At 39.2% G+C, this 19806-nt stretch overlaps 1 protein-coding gene across 5 annotated transcripts in view; it reads right to left on the reverse strand.

The window, feature by feature from the left end:
• The window catches only part of LOC134536227 (CREB-binding protein), an 85769-nt gene that overhangs the window by 36564 nt on the left and 29399 nt on the right, over nucleotides 1-19806 (reverse strand). For 4 of the 5 annotated variants that reach the window (XM_063375908.1, XM_063375909.1, XM_063375910.1 and 1 more), the window contains exons 9-14: nucleotides 7293-7535; nucleotides 6463-6689; nucleotides 4036-4169; nucleotides 2986-3158; nucleotides 2166-2387; nucleotides 582-1129 (exon numbers count right to left, since the gene is read on the reverse strand). In XM_063375908.1, the coding sequence (XP_063231978.1) occupies nucleotides 582-1129; nucleotides 2166-2387; nucleotides 2986-3158; nucleotides 4036-4169; nucleotides 6463-6689; nucleotides 7293-7535 (1547 nt within the window). The remainder of the gene's footprint in view (nucleotides 1-581; nucleotides 1130-2165; nucleotides 2388-2985; nucleotides 3159-4035; nucleotides 4170-6462; nucleotides 6690-7292; nucleotides 7536-19806) is intronic. The other variant, XM_063375907.1, reaches the window with a different exon arrangement.

Here is a 19806-nt window from a genome sequence, read left to right on the forward strand (position 1 = left end):
AAGAGGGAATTTATATAGTATAAAACTAATTTATGTTATTTGTTATAATTGTTACTTAATGGGAAAATTTTTCCCTGGAGTATCGAAAGTATCAAAGTATCGAACTGAAAAAACAATACAGAATCGAGTATCGAAAGTGTGGTATCGTCCCACCTCTAATTTCAATGTTACCATTTCAATCAAAGATATGCAACCGTTGTAGGTTTGCGAAACAAAACAACTACGTTTCATCAAAATTTAGAACAATACATCGCTGACTGTGACAACGTGAACAACGATTGCCAATCAGTAGAGACCTGCAAATTTCGCGGTTTCGATGGCCTTCAGGATAGACTGCACACACCCCCTGTACACTCGCGGCAAATAACGCAAGTTCATTGGCTGCCGACTTGCGAGTCGTCTCAGCTGGTCTGTCTGTGATTCGATCCTTCTTTCGTTGAGGGTTTATAACTGGTTGAGATTCGTCCAGATGAACAGTAAGCCAATAGCAAAATTATCCAAGAGGTATATTTGTTTGAATTCTAGCCGCGAAATTTGCAGGTCTCTAGTAATGAGGCGTGTGTGAACAGGAATGGTTGTACCTGCTGGAGGGAGGCGGTGATGGCGGCCATCTGGCTGGACATGGAGGAGGAGGCGTTGACGCGCACCAGGCCGGCGCGCTCCGAGCTGGACATGCCCTTGCCCAGGCTGGCCAGGTGCTGCTGGGGCGTGGGGGCCGTCGCGGCCGGCGGGGCGGGGGGCACCAGGCACTGGGGCGCGGGGGGCGTCGGCGCGGGCGGCGGGGCCAGGCCGGGGGACGCCGAGGGCAGCTCTACGCTCGCCCTGGCCGCCGAGGGGGCGAACTGCCCCTGCAGCGGGAACGACGACGTCCCGGACACCACCAGGCGCGCCTTCACGGCCTCCGGGACGTGCTGCGACTGGGAGGGGGCGGGGCTGCTGGCGTACTGACTGGCGGCGGTGGTGGCGGGGCCCTGGGACAGGGGCTGGCCGAAGGGGGACAGGCCGGGGCCGGTGGGGCTCTGGCCGGGAGGCCCCACCACCACGTGCTGCTGCTGCTGGCTGGCCTGCACTTGGAACTGCATGCGGTTCTGCTGGACGCCGAGGACTGGCAGCCCCGCGTGGGACATGCCTGCGAGCACAGAGCCCCGCTTGCTTCAACACGTGTGAACCTTTCTTGCAGAGCAGGTCAACTTCACACACAAAATCTGTTATTAATCAGGGAATTACATCAGTTCTTTTTTCGGGTTAAACTTATAGAAAATATTTTTCTGAAATAGTGAATGTAGGTTCTACTTTATTTTTCTTTTAGTGCATAGCATAACTATAGCAAGTTTTTTTTTTTGGCACTGTCAATGTCAACAGACTATTTTAATTATTATTTGACACCGGTACTAAAAATAGATGTAAAACTAAATTTGTATCCCGAAAAAAGAACTGATTTTGTTATATTTTGTAGTTAGCAAAAAATTCCTGTCCCTAGTTACTACCTGGACACTACCTAAGAGTGTGCACATTGTATACAATCAGGAAGCTTTTTATATCAATATTCGACCACGTGTGCGTACTCTATACGGCCATCAATGTAACTAAACATATTGATGCCAACTAGCACTAGCTACAGATTTACATATGGTACACAGTAACGACGACGATGAACAGATGAATGTTATAACATTTGAAAACTTCTTTCAAGAAAATTTACACATCAGACGTCGTATTTCTTTTAATTATATAAGTAAGCGGTAATACCTGAATGATTAATAGATCTCAAAATTTAAATACACTGTCTATAAAAAAGGAACATCTTACGTGGAAAAAAATAACATATACCTCACTGAGAAAATGGCAGGACGGAAACATTTGACCACGCTGGATTGGAAATTGTATTTTGCATGTACTTCTTAGATCAGCTTTACTGCAATTTTATTTACCGTATTTTCCCGTCATAACCACCAAACTGCCTGACAGAAACTTGAAAACTGATCGTTGTTGCACTGTGTTTATTCCTGTCATGTTTACAACCTGCAAAAAGTGCTCAGAATCTAACAGCAAGACCAAAAACATCGCATATGTGAGGATTTGTTTTTCCAAATCTCGACGCTCTAAAATAACGGTCCAATGATTAAGCGATAACACAAGGTATATTCTACAAACGTGCCACTAACCTGGGGAGTGGGAGGGAAGTGCAGCGTTGGGGGTCGAGCTCTGCATGGCGGAAGTGGTGCCCACGGTGCGGACGCCCGGGGCCCCGGGCTTCAGCTGGGAATGCATCTGCTGCTGTTGCTGCTGCTGCTGCTGCTGCTGTTGTTGCTGCTGCTGCTGCTGCTGCTGCTGTTGCTGCTGTTGCTGCTGTAGTTGCAGTTCCTTGCGCTTCTGCCTCTTTTCCTCTGCACAAGCAATCAATCCAGTTTCATTCAGATCGCACACCACTCCCCAAACACACCAAACTAAATTACTGTATGCACAAAGCACTATCGTACCAGATGGATCTAACTGAAATATTTCAATCTAACGACTGTATATAATGATTGATTACCTACCTTGTTTTCATAACGCAATATTTTCGCATGCAATTTTTTTGGTTAATATTGTAGTTGGCCTTTAACATACAAACGGCCATTCCAAGAGTTTAAAAACCGTCCTACCAATACATATATGAGAGGAATTAAAAGACAATATACATTTATTCAAACGGCATGTGTGACATTGCACGACAGAAAAAATATACTGTACTACATACATTTTTAATGCATAATTACAATGCAAGATGTTGGTGACAATGAAAGAATATTAATGTTTACCTTACACGCAAGATAAACGTTTCGTTAATATTACAGTATGCTAAGTCGAAGTAAGAAGTTACAGAAACACACAAAAAATACGCGCAGAACCTGAAGATCTCAGTCGGTTCCAGGTCCGATATTTTAAAGGAAACCGAACTAGAAATGGGGGAACAGCACAGAAGGAGAAGCGCAGTGCACTCACCCAGCTCCTTCTGTATCTTGTAGATCTTCTCGGCCAGCAGGTGGTAGTACTCGGACCGGGAGTTGGCCATCTCGTACATGTCGCCCTCCACCTTGCGGGCGTACTGCACCAGGTTGTACATCCGCTTGTCCAGCATCGCCTGCGGGTCCGGCGTGGGGAAGATCGCTTGGACGCTGGGGAACCACACGTGGCACGCTCCGTCACAGGCACACAAATATTCCAGCACGGTGTCCTTTTACTACAAGTGTTTCGATAGACCTTTAGACTCTGAAAGCTGACCATTGTAACGTAACAAATCAAACAATCACAGATTCATGTAGCAACAGACTAGCAAATAATGATGTGATTGTCTCGATGGTCAGCTTCAACTAAAAGTAGAAATGTGGGAAAAATAGCAAATGCCGAACTTACATTTGGAAATCAATCTTAAAAATAAAGTACCATAATTAAATATGGCTTACTACTCAAGAACAGCAGACATTTGCTACATATTTTTTTCATTCCAACAGCATATTAACTCAACCAAAAAAAAAAAAAAAATGTGACGAGAGTTATGGCCCTCACCAATTACAATACATACTTAACTGAGAACTGATTTGGTGCACTGCTTCTGCCACATTAGCTATTATTTATAACTATTTTTTCATGTTTTACAAATTCAATTTATAAAAGAATGCCCCCAGTACAAATATAAAATTCAAGAGTAAAAAAAAATAAAATAAAATAAACACACACACAAAATCAAAAGCATGTGTAAGACTAATTAAAAAATCTCTCAAGATAATTCCTGAGTGAAGTACTAAAAAAAACCATTCCCAGGACATTACAACTGGTGGCAAAATACAAACATTTAGGTTCAGGTTCATCGTTGGGGTTTAAATGTTTGACACCAGCCGATTCAGGCTTGTTCCCTGTGGGTTTGTTTTTCCAATTTTATTTCTCAATTTGCATTCTTGAATAACAAAGAGTGCAATGGTGAATGTCCAATCGAAAGTAGTTCTTGTCGGGGGGGGGGGGGGGGGGGGGGGGGGGCGCCAGGACGGAACTCACAGCTTGTGCACGAGGTGGTTGCGCAGGTCTGGCGTGACGGACTGGTGCCACTCTTTGGTGCCCTGCACCGGTGTCGCGGTCACCTGGCCCGCCTGCAGGCCCCCGGGAAGCAGGTTCACCCCCGCCGTCACCTGCTGCCACGCACAAACCCTCACACACCGTCACCTCCGCGACACATCATTAACTTACATACCGTTCACACAAGCCTGTAAAATATCGTGGGCGTACAAGGAAAACCCTTTAAGTCCATATAATGAAATTATGAGAAAAATTGATTTTTATATTCATTCCAGGGACTTGGTAATAATTCAGTCATTTATAATCACAGGAATAACATGTATTAGGACTTAAATGATTTTCCTTGTCATGAAACACATTAAACTGGACGTTGTCATATGAATATCTCATTTTTTATCTAACTGGACTTAGTGGGTTTTCCTTGTACGCACACGATATGTTCCTTGCTTTTACCTCACCTACATTTCAAATTTTGATAACTCATATTTAAAAAAAAAAATTTACCCTTTATGAATATAATTTAAAATTTGAACCAAACTAAATGAAAATTCAAAAAGAGCCTTGCATATGCCATTTTAATAGTGTGTTTGACTACGTAATTAAACACCACCTAAAAAAAAAAAAACCTTTAGTCAAGGTTATGGTAGACTGGAGCATAAAATTTTCCCATCTAATTACTACGTATTACTGGAGAATTTCCATTACTTTTCCAGGATTTCAAACAGATTACCCACCTTTCCATGTCCAACTTTAACTTCCCTGATCTGTCAAAATGTGGACACCCTGAGTTATCGTATTTACTCGCAGAAGGGTTGCCCCCAGGTATGGGTTGAACCTTTAATATTGGGAAAAAATATTGAACATTTTCACCATAAGGATTGCCCACGAATAAGGGTCCCACACCGTGCATCTGTCTTAAATACAGTTTCAAGAATACAAATAAGTTCGAAACTTTGTCAGCTTATTGGTACCTAATTAAAAGAGCACTGTTATTTTACACTTTATGCTTTTTTGTATGTTTACTACCGGAGGGTGTTAGGGCCTACTCCCCCGACCCCTCCGAAAACAGTATTTACGACCCCTCAAATTCCTGCACTACCTAAAAAATTTTTATACCTTGTTTTCTCTTTGTCTAACATATATTTTTTACTCATCCCTTTGCTACGGACAGAGAAGAGGCGGCAAGCTAATCTTTGTCAGTTCCATCTGTAAAAAGTAACACACTTGGATACCGGTAGACTTTTGCGGGGCTGGATAAATATAAAAGGTGCACTTATAAACACTAATGATGACTGCATTTTGTCACTGAATTATCAGCAAAATGCGTGGGAAATCTCATGCAAGCACAATGTTTGAGCACAGTTCCATCATAAACACTTATGATAGGAACATTCATTGGGTAGGGTGCCAGTTCGCGGAACATACAACGCTGAAAGGGAGGGAGAACTGTGTACACTACAAGGCCTCACACACAAGTTCACACATCAAGTATTTACATGCCTATGGGTAGCAGATTTCTTTGCTTGATAAAATGTACCGCGATCAATATGATAATTTTCCAATTTGAATAAAAAAAAAAAAAAAATTAACATTGCACTGTTGTGGTTGACTATGTGCTTAAATAACTAGTCTGTGAAGGTTTTAATAAATATATATTGAGTAAATATAAATTGTTTAATTAAAATAGCTCAGCAGTGCGCATATGGTATTATGAACTGCGCTGTAAAGCTATTGGGCGGCTACCCGGCCGGCGCTGATAAGTTACGTGGCAGCATTCTGCCGTGTTGGCGCTCTGCAAGAAGGAGAATCTAAATATAAACCAGCCGGAGAGAGAAGGAAGGTGAGTGCATGCGTGCGAGTGAGCGAGCGAGTGTGTGTGGGGCTGTGCTTGTTATTATCAAAGAATGGCACACTTTTCTCTCTTGAGGTTTTTGGGGAAGGCATCAAGGTAAAACAAATAAAAGGCCCGGGGGGGGGGGAGGGGGGAAGGATGAGGGGAAGGTCATAAACAAGGTAGAGGGGAAGGAAGCCATGATTCTTACACGGCAATAAGCCGAGACACAGAGCACAAAGACATCACCTGTATTCTACTGGAGACAAATTTATGGCTTGACTCATATTCAAAGGTGACTCTTACAATGAAAATGTTAAGAGATTTTTTTTGGTCCAAAATCAAAAGATGCAACCCATACGAAAGGGAATACTCATCTGCAAGTAGTCAATATGGTATGCACAATTTCTCCAGCTTTCTCCCTCTCCGGCTGGTTAATTTTTAATATTTCCCCCTCCTATTCACGCCAGCGCGGCGCAACAGACGTGTCACTTGCCAGCAGATTCGCACTACTGCCGAGATATTTTGAACGAACACACCACGCTTACTCCTGAACCAACAGAAGTTGCAGCACTGACCTGGCCGCCCTGGGAGTCGCTGGCGATGCCGAACAGAGTCATGTTGGCGACGGTCTGCTGTATGTGGGCGGCCGCGGAGCCCGGCACGGCCGCGCCCTGCTGGTTGCCGCCCGGGGAGGGGTCGCTGCCCAGCGGCAGGGAGACGCTCGCGCTCGCGGCCTGCTGCTGCTGCTGCTGCTGCTGCTGCTGCTGCTGCTGTTGCTGCGACGTGGGCACTTGCACTTGAGCTGCACAACACAACACCACACCGTCTCAGCTCTCTACCGCCACTGCCACGGAGCAGCCTCATCTCTATTTCGCGATGATAAAAACCAACACAACACGCACACCTAAGTACAGATGAATAACTTTTACACACTTAAATATTTTCATTTCAGCACAATTTTCCCTTGATCACCTGTAAAAGAATTAATAAAAAAATTTTGTGATAAATTTACTTTTATTTGCACTCATTAATTCAAATATGTTTATTACTTTAACGAAGAGATTGTTTTAACCATAACTTTCATACATGTTTGCTATTTAACTTCTTCCAATCTGTGTTATCGTGTTAAGGATAGGATGATGATGGGAAAAGTAGGGAAACGAATAGGAGTTTTTTCAAGTTCAATGTGCCTCGGAAAAAAGTCGAATCAATGGTTGTTCCAATCGAGTGGAAGAGAGAGGTAGATGCGGCGCAAGCGTGCAATGAGCGTAACGGGACACGGCGTAACGGGACGTGTGTAACAGGACACTTTTTTGTGCGTGCAGCCGGCGTTCATCGATTTATTAGAAGTTGTCACGTCAATACACATGGAGATTCACCCCGATGCAATGACAGGACCACTCACGCTGGGAGTGGGGAGCCACGAGGCGGATGTTGCCTCCCGCCCCGGCCGCCGCGTTGGTGGCGGTGGCCGGCGGGCCAATGACGCCCGGGACGCCCATGCGCCGGCCGGCGACGGCGTTGTTGGGCGGGTGCAGGTTGGGGGCGCCGCTGGTGGCCGGGCACGGGATGCCAAGCGCTCCGTACGCCCTCTGCAGCTCCGACGGGGAATGATTCGGCTGCGCGTTTGGCGCCTGACTCGACACCACTGCGACACAAAGCAATTGTTCCAGAATGTTCAACTGCATTCGTGTAGCTTTTTTTGTCAGAGAGGGAAGCGTCTCCAAATTTTTGAGCCAAGTATTTTTTTTTTTTTTTTTTAATAAATCAAGCCAATCTACAATAAGCCTAGAAACTTTTTAAAAACTCTGTAATGTTCCTCGCATTAGTTTTAATATTTGGGTGAAGCGAACTAGTAAAATATAACTATCAGTCATAACTTATTTATTTATTTTAAAATTAAGTATTTCCATTCCCACTGGATTATGGAAATCTCAGTAAATGTGAAAGGCCTTTGAAGCCAAGGAAAATTGTGTAGTTCAGTGAATTGTATGAGAAAATATTGATAAAAAATTTAATAGTTTTTTATAGATGGTAATTCTAAAGGAATTAAAAAAAAGAGCAAATTTTATTTTACTTTCTGGCCTGTTTTAAAATTGTTTTCCAAGAGTGTGTTGTGATACATAAGTATCTTACCAATACAGTAAACTCCCGGTATATCGCGCCTCGATTGATCGCGGAATCGGGTATATCGCGGGTCAAACCATGTCCCCCAGTCAGAAATGAATAATAATAATGGAATAAATGGTTGACAGCCGATTAGGATAATTTTGCGTTGTAACTAACAAACTAAGCATCGGGCAGAAAAAAGCCTAGGCGTAGAAAATGTCCGCAGTAAAATTCTAAACAAGATATCTCCGTACATTATTCCTCTATCTTGTAGGGTTTTCAAATTATGGTCCAATCCAGCCCAGTGATATTTTCTGAAACACTAGTTCTTAACGTCGCTTTATCTCACAAATGAAGCATCGGACAGGGGACCTGATAAAGCCCACCGTCCAGCGACATCCAGCGTGACTCGGCTGGGGATTGATGTTGGATAGGCTTGGTTGTCGGCAAGCGCTGGGTAGGGAGAGACGAGCCGAGAATATGGAGAGAGGTATAGATTAGAGCGGGCAGAAACTTGAAGAGGGGGAGTGGGGGAGGGAATGTGTTCACTCAGCACACAGGCAGAGCATGAGTCACTTGACTGAGCAGCGTTCCTGCGTACAAGGCAAAATCAGGTAGTCCGGTGTTTAAAATTCCACTCCAGAATCTTAATTGGTACTTTACTGGACATCTGTATATAAATGTTTTGTTACAACTTAAACCTACAGACGTAATATTATTGGGTAATTCATTGTATTATACAAGTTCATCTTTTTACTTTGGTATAATATTTTAACATTAAATAGTAAAGTAAATCGGCTAGCGTATTTTTAATCTTTGCCCAGGAATTCCCAGTGGTCCAATATTTACGTGAACCATACTGTACCACTTTTGCCGTGAGGTAGTAAACAAGTCCCGGAAATGTTTATGTGTAGCGGTCTCCCGACCTTTAAACAGAGGCTGGGGAATATAACACTTGCCGATCCGAGCCACACACACTCAGCAACTCGACACAGTGTTTGGTGAAATAAGTAAAGACAAAGTTTAACACGGTTTTTAATACGGCGTCACTGATTGCGCTAAAATTAAATTAGCGCAATTTTTGTTTCCCACATGTGACCATTTATAATTTACTGTAAGCATGTATAATAAAGTTTAACCACTTGACACGATAGACGATTCTTTATTTTTTATTGTACGAATGCTAGAATCGTTTTTTTCCTGTATCTGCGGCCTGCTTCTACAAAAGACAAGCTATCTGTAAGTAAATCTAGAACTTTTATTTTGTCAATCAAACTCGGTACTTTGCGATTCATATTCGGTTTGAAGTATCACTACGGCCTTTCTTTTTAGAAGACTTTGACCACAGAATCGTGTGTAACCGCACACACTGCACTTACTTTGTTACGGACACTTAGACGAAGCAGATACTGTGGCTGACACCACGAGACTGGCAGCAGCTTGTGTGCCGCACGTGTGTATGGCGGCGTGTGGCGCGCTCGTAGGCCGTGCGACAAACTGCGCGGCACGCGGAAAAATAAAAACAATTCAACATTTAATATTTATCTTTAAAATTTATTATTTTTTATTTTTTCACCCGTGTTTAGTGAAAACTGCGGATGCAAAGTCCGCACAAAGGCGGGCCGTCTATACTGTGCGTGCTTGCCGACCTATTAGAACACAGGCGGTGTTTTATGCCTTTTGACCTTGGTCACATCGAAACATCGCGGTTATGCAACAACGCGGGTAAAAGTTATGTCCCCCGACAACCGCGTTAAATAGGGAGTGTACTGTATTTCACCATTAGAACGAGTGGTCTCACATAGGACTTTAAAACATATCATTTATAATTAAAAAAATTTTATGTTAAAATTTTAAATGGAAAATTGGCTCTCCTTAAGAATATTGTGTTTTTTTTAAAAAAGAAACTAGTCAAATTAAAAAAAGGGCCCATTGCAGCATAATCTAGCCAACATTACTACATACTCAAAAATACACTTTTTTGAAATTTTTACAATATTTTCCCTTAAAAAACAGCTATCTTATCCTCCAAGTACTCTTTTTTTTCTAAAGACATTAAATTAACGTGTCGAACATCATGCGCAAAAACAATAACCTTACTGAAACAATCAAATTTAAACAAACAGAAAATTAACTTGACAATAGTTGTCTTTTCTTGTGCCATTTTATGGTTGGAAAATAATGTCCCAACTTAAGAGTCTTCTGTACGACCATGCGAACATACTTTATTATTGTTCTAGAAAATAATGTTTTTAAAAACACTGGGGAGAGATGGGAGACTGAGATTTTAAGGGAGTATAAAGGAAGAACGTCCACAAGTCCGTATGAAATCAAAATATAAAAAATGTTCATAAAATATAACAAAAAAATAATTTTATTTGCCATAATTCACTACATTACTGCGTTCAGAGCATTGCTCCGAGTAAGGATATATTTACACCAAAACATAGAGTATTTTTTGCTTAATAAAATGGTATATTAAAAACATACTGTCGCCGCTGAAAATCACGCGGGATTCTCTCGCAAAGAAACGCTGTTTTTCGCTTTTCTGGCCCTGCAGAGTGGCCCTCCCTGGCGGGGCTCGGTGCGTGGTCAAGTTGCGCGCAGCAGGCCTGCTTCCTGGGCCGGGTGGAGGGGGAACATTCCTGCGGAGGGGTGGCAGCGAAGGCAGGGTCGGTGGTCTGATGGTTGGGGGGAGGAAGCGACAGGTAGCGGGATGTGCGAAGGAAGAAGTGGACGGAGCCTATTTCCCTGACCGGCCGAGTTACAATACTTCAAGTTGATAGTGTTTGGTTTGTGATACAGTAACCCGCACGTGGCGGGGAACGTCTGATATTCGCGTATTTTTTAAAAAATTTTTTATTTAAGCCTGTGTGCATCTCGGAAAAAAGAAAAGCTCTTTCCTTGGTGCATACAGAAGTGAAAGGTACACTAAAAGTTGACTGAGATGTAAAACCAATATTTTTTCTAAGTTGGACATCTGTTATGAGTCTATAAATGTCGAAGTCAGTGTCAAGGTACAGTATCTTATAACAATTTTTTATGTCATAAATGTTTTCCTAAAGGCCGGGATACATTTGTAACAGCACACGTACAGCGAACACAAACGGAATTTTAAACAAATAACATCTGTTACATTGGTAAAAACCTGCAAGCACAGAAAAACAGCACGCAAACGGCGCACAGAAAGTTGTAAGACTGCTAAATTTTCTCCATGTTTTGCACCGAATTTCGGTACGCCATCAATCAGCATACGATACACACATAATCACTAAGTCGAACGACCAACACAAGAGTAGCTAGCGATTTTTTATATGTGCGTTTCAAAGATAACATGTAAAACATAATTTTAATGTATTTATTTGCGAAGCAATCTTTGTAGTTAATTATTCTTAGTCTTTCAAAACTAAATGGCAAAAGCAAGTGTTTGAACTTAAGAAATCAAATGCTTCATATAACAAAAGATTAAAAAATTTAAAACATTTGAAATAAAATTAACAAAGAAAAAAGATGATAGTTTTCGAACCACTGTGTTGTGTGCGAAATGTAGCTTCTAAATTGGTTTTAGACAAAAGTTCTTTATAAATATACTCACAATGTTAATTAACACTGTAAAAAGGGACTTTGTCTTTTGGGTGGATGACCGGATCCTTATTCTTGCCATAACGCATTACCTTGGCAACTGCATCGTTAAATGTAATTTATCCATTCAATAAATGTTATCTATAATGTGCCACACACAACTAAATAATGCTTTTGTGACTCATTTAATATATTCACAGGAAAAGACTGAAGCTTCAAGAAACATTGTGCAGAAATAAAGAAACTTGCGAAGAAGAATTTCAGGTTACATCAAAAAAGCCTGAGGAAGAAGAATTTATTGATAGGTCTACTGATTCCCAATTTTCAAACAGAGACGAAATTCAACATGTCGTAGATCAAGACAACGGACAAAAAAAAGAGTAATCTTTGAAAAAAATTTATGTAGTTATAGTAGGTAATAATAGTTATCAGAAAAATATTAAAACATTTAAGTTATGTGTTCTTAAAATTATAAGTTAAAAAAAAAACAAAAAAAAAAAAAACAGACAAAATCTACAGCCTGTGCTGGTGTTCCCACTACCGTAATTACAAATCTGTTTTTTTTTTTTTTTAATATTATTTGTAAATCCTGAATAATGCTTACGTAAATTGTTGTATAACTGCTCCAGCTAAAAAGAAAATGTTACGTTAAGTATATAAAATTAATACCTGTAAAAATAATTTCTGTCTCGCTCACACTTCCCAGTCTCACTCAAACTAGAATTTTAAAGTTTGGGCTTTGAGGAAAGACTTGGGTACACTAGAATAATTTTAAGTAAGTAAGAAAACGTAAAAAACTGTGTTTCTTTACTAAAAAAAACAGTGTCCAAGAAATACCATGTTATAACCATTATTAAATGCGCCAACTTTTACAGTTAACTGCCAAACTAGCGTAGTACTCTTTTTTTTCAGTACAGTCAGCTGAAATTGGGTTAAGTATTAGTTTTTAATACTTAGTTGGACGAAAAGTGACATTTTCTTTCAAGCTGAAGCAGTTGGCTTTAAATTTTAGGTGAAAATTTATGGAACATTACTCACATGATTTCATCCAGCTTTATTTACTGGACATACACAGTTCTCAAAAAGATGCCACCAGATGATCCAACCTATTCCTCTGGGCCTGAGAATAACCATTGCGTGGCCGAATCTTCATTACAACTCAACTGCCTAATGACCAGTTCTCTTATTGTTCGCGAACATGAGGTATGTTGCATAGTGAAACAATATAAAAGTGAATAGCTTTTTAAAGTCTAGTGCTGATACAGTTGTTTTTTTTTTTTTTTTTTTCAAATAGTGACGTTAAAAAACATTTCTTGATTCGGTAGAGTATTAATTACGTTCTAAAAAAACATCAACACGTTATTTGAATGGTTCTTGCAATGGAAAAGATTTATTCAAAATGTTTTTTAGGGTACACATCATTGCTGGTTGCCCTGTGTGCCATAAAAAAATCTCAATAAAGGACAAGCCGTTGCCAGCCCACTATGTTCGTTTGCGCTGTGATGTTTTTCTGACTATTCCCTCCACAGAATTCTCTCTGCGGTATTTGCATTTAACCTCTGATATAGGCTGATTTTGGCTTGTTTTCTTTGTGTTGGTTATATCAATCTGTTTTTTCCATTTTTGGGTTCCTTTTGACATACAGTTTAACCATAAATTTCAAATGTAAAAAAAAAAAAACACATTCCTAGACTTTCATGATACGTACATGAATTAGAAAAACAATTGCTCAAAATATATAAATTCGTAACACAAGAAATAAAAGTATGTAATGAATGGTTTTTATATTTCAAAAAATATATTTTTTTACAATTAACGATGTATATTTCTATATGCTTTGTAAAATTTTTGGAAAAAAAAATTAAAAGTTCTTTGCCCTACATAAAGGTTTACTTAGAACAAAAATTGAAACAATCTTTGATCAAAATATTGATTTATTTAAATGAAATTATAAATAATATTTTCTTGTATTTGCTGAACACACACACACAGAGAGAAGTATTTTTTGATTCAGTTAATCAAAATTCAAAATACTGTCATATTATAATAATAGCAATATAATGTGATTATTTTACATCACAGTTTACAAAACAGCTAAAATAATTTGAAAAGTAGTATTGTATAAATTTAAAGTAGTACTACTTAAAAATTACCCTTTTAGTTATCTTAAATAAACTTAGATTTTTTTATACCTAATTCTCAAAGAATATGTTTGAATAAAACTAACACAGTTTCATTTCCAAAGTAAATCCTTACTTATATTAATTATTAATATTATTATAAATGCGAAAGTCTGTATGTCTGTCTGTCGTGCTTTCACGCCAAAACTACTGAACCGATTTAAATATACGATCCTAAATGCCATTAAGCAAAAGCCACATTAAGCGCCCTAAAATTGTCAGGTTTGGCAAAAAGAATTGATATTTCCAAGCAACTTTTACGAACATTTTCTTCACAAAAAGACATAAAATACATTTAACAAATTTAACTTGTTTCAATAACATAACATTGTGTTAATTACTAGTTTTTAAGTTCACAAACCTTGAGACACATGCCCTAAGTACACCAACAATTAAAAACAATTAATAAATTTAAATTAAAACAATTTTTTTGTTCTAAAACTACGGAAAAATAATGCTTACTTGTTTTGGATATAACTACTAAAGGCATTCATATTAAATAAATTGCAATTATTGGTTTCAAATTTTTAAAATGATGATATACTGTTATATCATAAAACTTGAACAAAGTCCCATAAATATAACTCTTTGTTTATTAAACATTATGAGGCTACTGTCTTTAAAAATGTATAAATACCGTAGTTATTCATGCAATAGATAAATTTTATAGCTTATAGTGACCTGTTAAAAAGAACAGACATTTATACTGAATTTAAAATGTCATGTATCAGCCTGATTGGTTTGTTTTGTGCAATACATTATGTTTAATTACTTAGAAAAAAATGAAAATACATTTGTATTTTATTTTTCGCTAAACTACTATCCAAACAAACTTATTAGTAGAAACGATTATAAAGTTTTCAATTTAAGTGAAATTATTTACAAATGTTTTAGTTTTTGTATTTTCTATTTGCAGTGGCCTTGCATTGGCACTGAAGATTATGAGCGATGTGGCAGTTCGAGTTACCGTATTATGCCGCAGAAGAACATGATAGCAAGACTTCCAGCTCCAAAGAAGACCTAACGGAAACAAGTCACAGTTTTGAGCCTCCACGTGAACAGACACTTGAAGGAGATCGTATTGTAGACATACAGTAGGTATATTCTAAGAAAGATGACAGAACTTGGACACACAATCCTGCTTTCGGATGCTCACTTAACAATATACAGTTCATTAATGAAATACATCATGGTCTTCAGTCAGTTTTGTTTTTGAGTGCAATAAGTGCAATGGAAAATTTTCAAAGCCTACCCATGATCCAATAATTGCATCAACACATATGGATGTAAATTTCAGAGCTGTTGCTGGAATAATGGGTGTGGAAGGAGGATTTTCGCATTTAGAAGAAATATGTGCTAGTATAGGTATTCCGTGTATGTCTTCGAAAACATATTAAAAAATACATAACAAAGTTTGTGATGGGTGGGAGAAAGCTGCTATGGATAACATGAAGGATGCAGTGAAGGAAGAATCTGAACTAGCTGTAAAAAGATAAGATGTTGATGAAAATGGTATTCCTCTTTTGACTGTTGTTGCTGATGGCTGTTGGTCAAAACGATCCTACCGAACTCAATATAATGCTCTTTCCGACGTGGCAGCAATAGTAGAATTCTATACAAGAAAAGTTTTGTTTATGTCCGTAAGAAACAATTTTTGTTTCGTTTGTGCTCGAGTTTCGAATCAAAACGAAATTCCTGTGCATACTTGTTATAAAAATTGGACTGGAAGCTCTAGCAGCATGGAGGCTAATATTATTGTTGAAGGTTTTCAACACAGTTAAGCAGTTTACAATGTAAAATATACGTAGCAAAATTATTGCTGATGGTGACAGTAGTTGTTATAAGAAAATCTTGGAAGCACGGCCATACAAGGATACAACAGTTGAAAAGATTGAGTGCCGAAATCATCTTTTACATAACTACTGTACTAAACATAGAAATCTTTCAGAACAAAGCCGAATAGCGTCTCCAGCTCTAAGGAAACTGCTATCTCAAAAAATATTGAAATTGCGAAGGGTTGTAACAGAGGCTGTCAAACATAGAAAGAAAGAAGTACTCATTGCCACAAAAATAGCATCTCTTCATGATGATATTTTGAATGGACTCGGCCATGTATTCGGAGACAAAAAAATGTTCGGACCTGCAGTATTTTTGTTCCGGTCCTAAGGATGAAGAAAGAAATCTTGTGCCGGAACTTACAAGTTATGGGTTATACGATCTCATAATGAAAGCTGTTCGATATTTGGCCCAGAATACACGAAGCTTAATACACGACGTTAAAAGCAATGTTGTACAACAGTTCTACTCAATTTTTGCAAAATTCGTCGGTGGCAAACGTATGAACTATGCTCTAAAGAGATCTTACCAAGCACGATGCTCTGCCGCAGTTGTTTCACACAACACCAGGAAACCTCACTCTGTACTCCATAAGACATTGTGTAATTGCTTCAGTCCAAACAAATTTATGAAGAAACTAGAAATTTCTCGGTCAAAAAAAAGACAAAGCAGCAGCAAAACGAAAGCGCGCCAAGCGAGCTCTTATTTCAAGAAAAAGCATACATCAAAAACATTCCAGTCTAGGAGATACTGACTATGGCCCAAACTGCGAAAAACCTAATATGACTACTGAAGAGTTTCTTTTACAAAAAGAAAATCTGTTTAAGTCATTAGAAAAAACAGATGAGGAGTGCAAAGAAATAGAGAGAGGGACACTTCTTCAGGCCGGCAGCGGCGAATGGCTGGAACATAGGCGCAAAATGCTCACAGCTTCCAAATTTGGCAGAATATGTCGTCGGCGAGTTAGCACAAGCTGCAAAAATTTGGTCAAAAGTATTATATACTCACCCGATATTCTCAATATCCCAGCAATTGCATACGGCAGAAGTAATGAATCAGTTGCTATTAAGCAACTCGAAAAACAAGAGAATATTATCATACAACCTTGTGGTCTCTTCATAGACAAGCATTTACCATATCTTGTAGCAACTCCAGATGGCTGCGTCGGGGAACATGGTCTGGTTGAAATAAAATGTCCTTAATCTGCGGCAGGCATTGAAATTGACAAAAGCAGTGTTGGATGGTAAACTTCGTTATCTTGCATGTAACAGCGACAAAAGTAAAATTACTGGCCTGAATAAAAATCATGAATATTATTATCAAATCCAGGTGCAACTAAATATAACAAACCGAGAATTTTGTCTACTGGCAATCTGGACCTATAAAGAACATTCCATCAAGGTTATACAAATTCAAAGAGACGACACTTTCTGGAAAGATAAAATGGAGAATAAACTAGTACAGTTTTATAATGACTGCATGGTACGTGAACTTGTTGACCCTAGCTACACCAGAAGTATGGAGATAAGAGATGTAAATTATGTAAAACGAAGAAGTACCTAATAATCACCAGTGTAAAGATAAATTGTAAGTACTGTAACTTTTTAACATGTTATGACCAATATACGAGTGTACATAATGTTAAAACAAATGGATGTTATTTTTATATAGGCTAAATGTTATTTTTACTATTATTCTTGAAAGTGAAGCCTATGTAGTAGCAATAATTGATTACTATATAGATGTATGAGAATCTATTGAACATGCAAGCATATAAAATTATTTTCAGTAATTAAGTTTTACTTTGAGGTTGTATAAGTGGGTTGTTTAAGACCTAGCTCATGAAGTCGTACCCTATTTTCAAACTATGTTAACACTTGTCATTAATCTTGCTATTTCATATAGGTCTATTAAGTAGACTTAACGTGTTCTAGATAGTAGGTTGGAAAGGTAATACATTACATGGAGAACAGTTGTTTGCGTAGTGTATTAGATTTTAATTTATCATAATAACATTGCCACATTTGATCCAACATAGTTTTCGTGGCTAATAAATTAGAGGGTATTTTTTTTTTAACGTTGAAGTGGGTAAACACAATTTATATAGTACCTATATTTATAACGTATGGCTAGGGCCACGATTATATGGTGAATCGCGAAATCGCGAAATTTTCCGCGAATTTATATGGAAAATGCGAAAAACGCGATTTTTAAGAAAAACCGCAAAATAACACCGACATTACACAATACAAGTCTCTTATATTTTAATGTGATAAGTCATGAAGCGAAAACTACATACACTAGAACCCCGATTTTACGTATGCTCACGGTTCCACGGATTGCATTCGTAAAATCGCTACCTTCGTAAAATGAAAACCCCCGACGGAAGCGTGTGAACATGTAATGTGTGCTGACCCGCCTCGCCAGCCAGCCGCCGGCGCCACGCAGACGGGCGACCGCTCACTCACTCGCCTGCCCGCCGCCTGCCTTCCCTTCCCTTCCCATCCCAGCGCTGGGCTACCGTCTGTCGCGTAGCAAACATTAAAGATCATTTAATGTTTGCTACGCGACAGGATACCACGTTATTTAAACCTGCCCGCCTTATACAAACTGTTATTTCTACAATTGCGTGAATAGTCACATCTTCCAGTTGTGAACAGTGTGGAATATTAATGCTAATAGCAACAAGCTTGATAGTTAAGACTTGCCCGAGTCCTGGTTGATAAGCTGGAAGAATTTCCTGCCTTGCATTTCTATGTGCTTCCTCTAATCAGCTTTAGGGCGCCGTCTGGTCAGCGTGTGTGTTAGTGAAGCAGGATGATAAGAGCGACGCTCAATGGTAGTTCTAGCGCAGTAAAATATCTAAGTGCAAGGCTCTGAACTGGCGCGCAGTCATCTCGTTCCCGTCAGATAACTGTGAAATTTGAGTGGTGACCGTAACATTATATAGCGTAAAAATAAAAATAAAAATAAAGGTGTAATGCATTTCCCTCTGATACTTTCAAGAAATTTGTAACGGGTTTTTTACACCTAAAACTACGAAAACATGCCTTTTAGCCATTTTATCTCCTCTAAATCATCTTGATCCGATATCAAACGAACCAGTTGAGCATTAACAAATTCTTAAATGCTTTTCGTAAACAGACTCCAGTCGGATATCTAGTGTAGTTTGGAAATCGCGTAGGTATTTTCGTGGCTGTGCGCGGCACACGACTGTAGTTGCCATGCGTCACGCGCCGAGAATGTTGTCCGGCAGGAAGGGCGAGTATAGTTCATTTGCGGTAAAAATGAATACTTTTACGGCCTTGATAAATTTTTCCATTAAAGAAATTTTGAAGTTTCAGTGATTTTCCAGCAGAAATAATGTTGTGTAACTAACAAACAAATTGTATCAAAGCAATTAACGGTAAATGGCTGTGGCGGGGCCCTTAAAAATTTTTCATTTTACCAGAAATGGACTATACAAACCTGGTTTCGTCGCACGCAGTTTGGAGAAGGGGAGGAAGGATGTTGACAGTTTCACATGCCAAAGGACGTTGAGGTAGGAGGGGGAGAGAGACACGATGGTTTGTATGCCTGGGAGGGATGAACCTTGAAGTCTGGGCAAGGGAAGGAGAGGTAAGCCGTACGACGTCATGCATCAACTGGTTGGAAGGCAGCTCATATCCTTGTGCTCATCATCTGTCATCCAGACTAAACAAATTGCAGTCTGTAATTGAGGTTCTGACAAAAGGTATATTGCCAGAATCAGTTGACAACATTTTGTCAACAATGAGAACTGTACATACTTCAGAACTGAAAGAGAAGTTCAAGCATACAGCAAATTTGAGTCTGCTGAAACTTAATGAACTGATCACTTGTGATCCTTCTCGGCATCTGTTTACAAATATTGGAGCACTTTTTGACCCTCAGAATATGGGAAACATTTTGTGGATGATAAAGAATTCTTACAGCACACCCAGACCCTACCTTCCATCAAGCAGGTACCAAAGCTTACTCTAGCAGGCGGATATGTAGCCCCAAAAAAAATTGTCGCTGAAGAACAACAAAAGCCACATGTGAACCACATCGACGTGATGGAGATTTTGTTTCGAATGAAAGCAGATTACTCAGAATTTTCAACAGCAGCCTTGTAGTTACTCTGGATACCAACCTCAAACGTCGACTCTGAACGGTCTTTTTCAACATACTCTTTAATTGTTAGTGACAGAA

Source organism: Bacillus rossius, chromosome 10 (assembly GCF_032445375.1).
Source record: "Bacillus rossius redtenbacheri isolate Brsri chromosome 10, Brsri_v3, whole genome shotgun sequence".
In the NCBI taxonomy this organism is placed as follows: Eukaryota; Metazoa; Arthropoda; class Insecta; order Phasmatodea; family Bacillidae; genus Bacillus; species Bacillus rossius.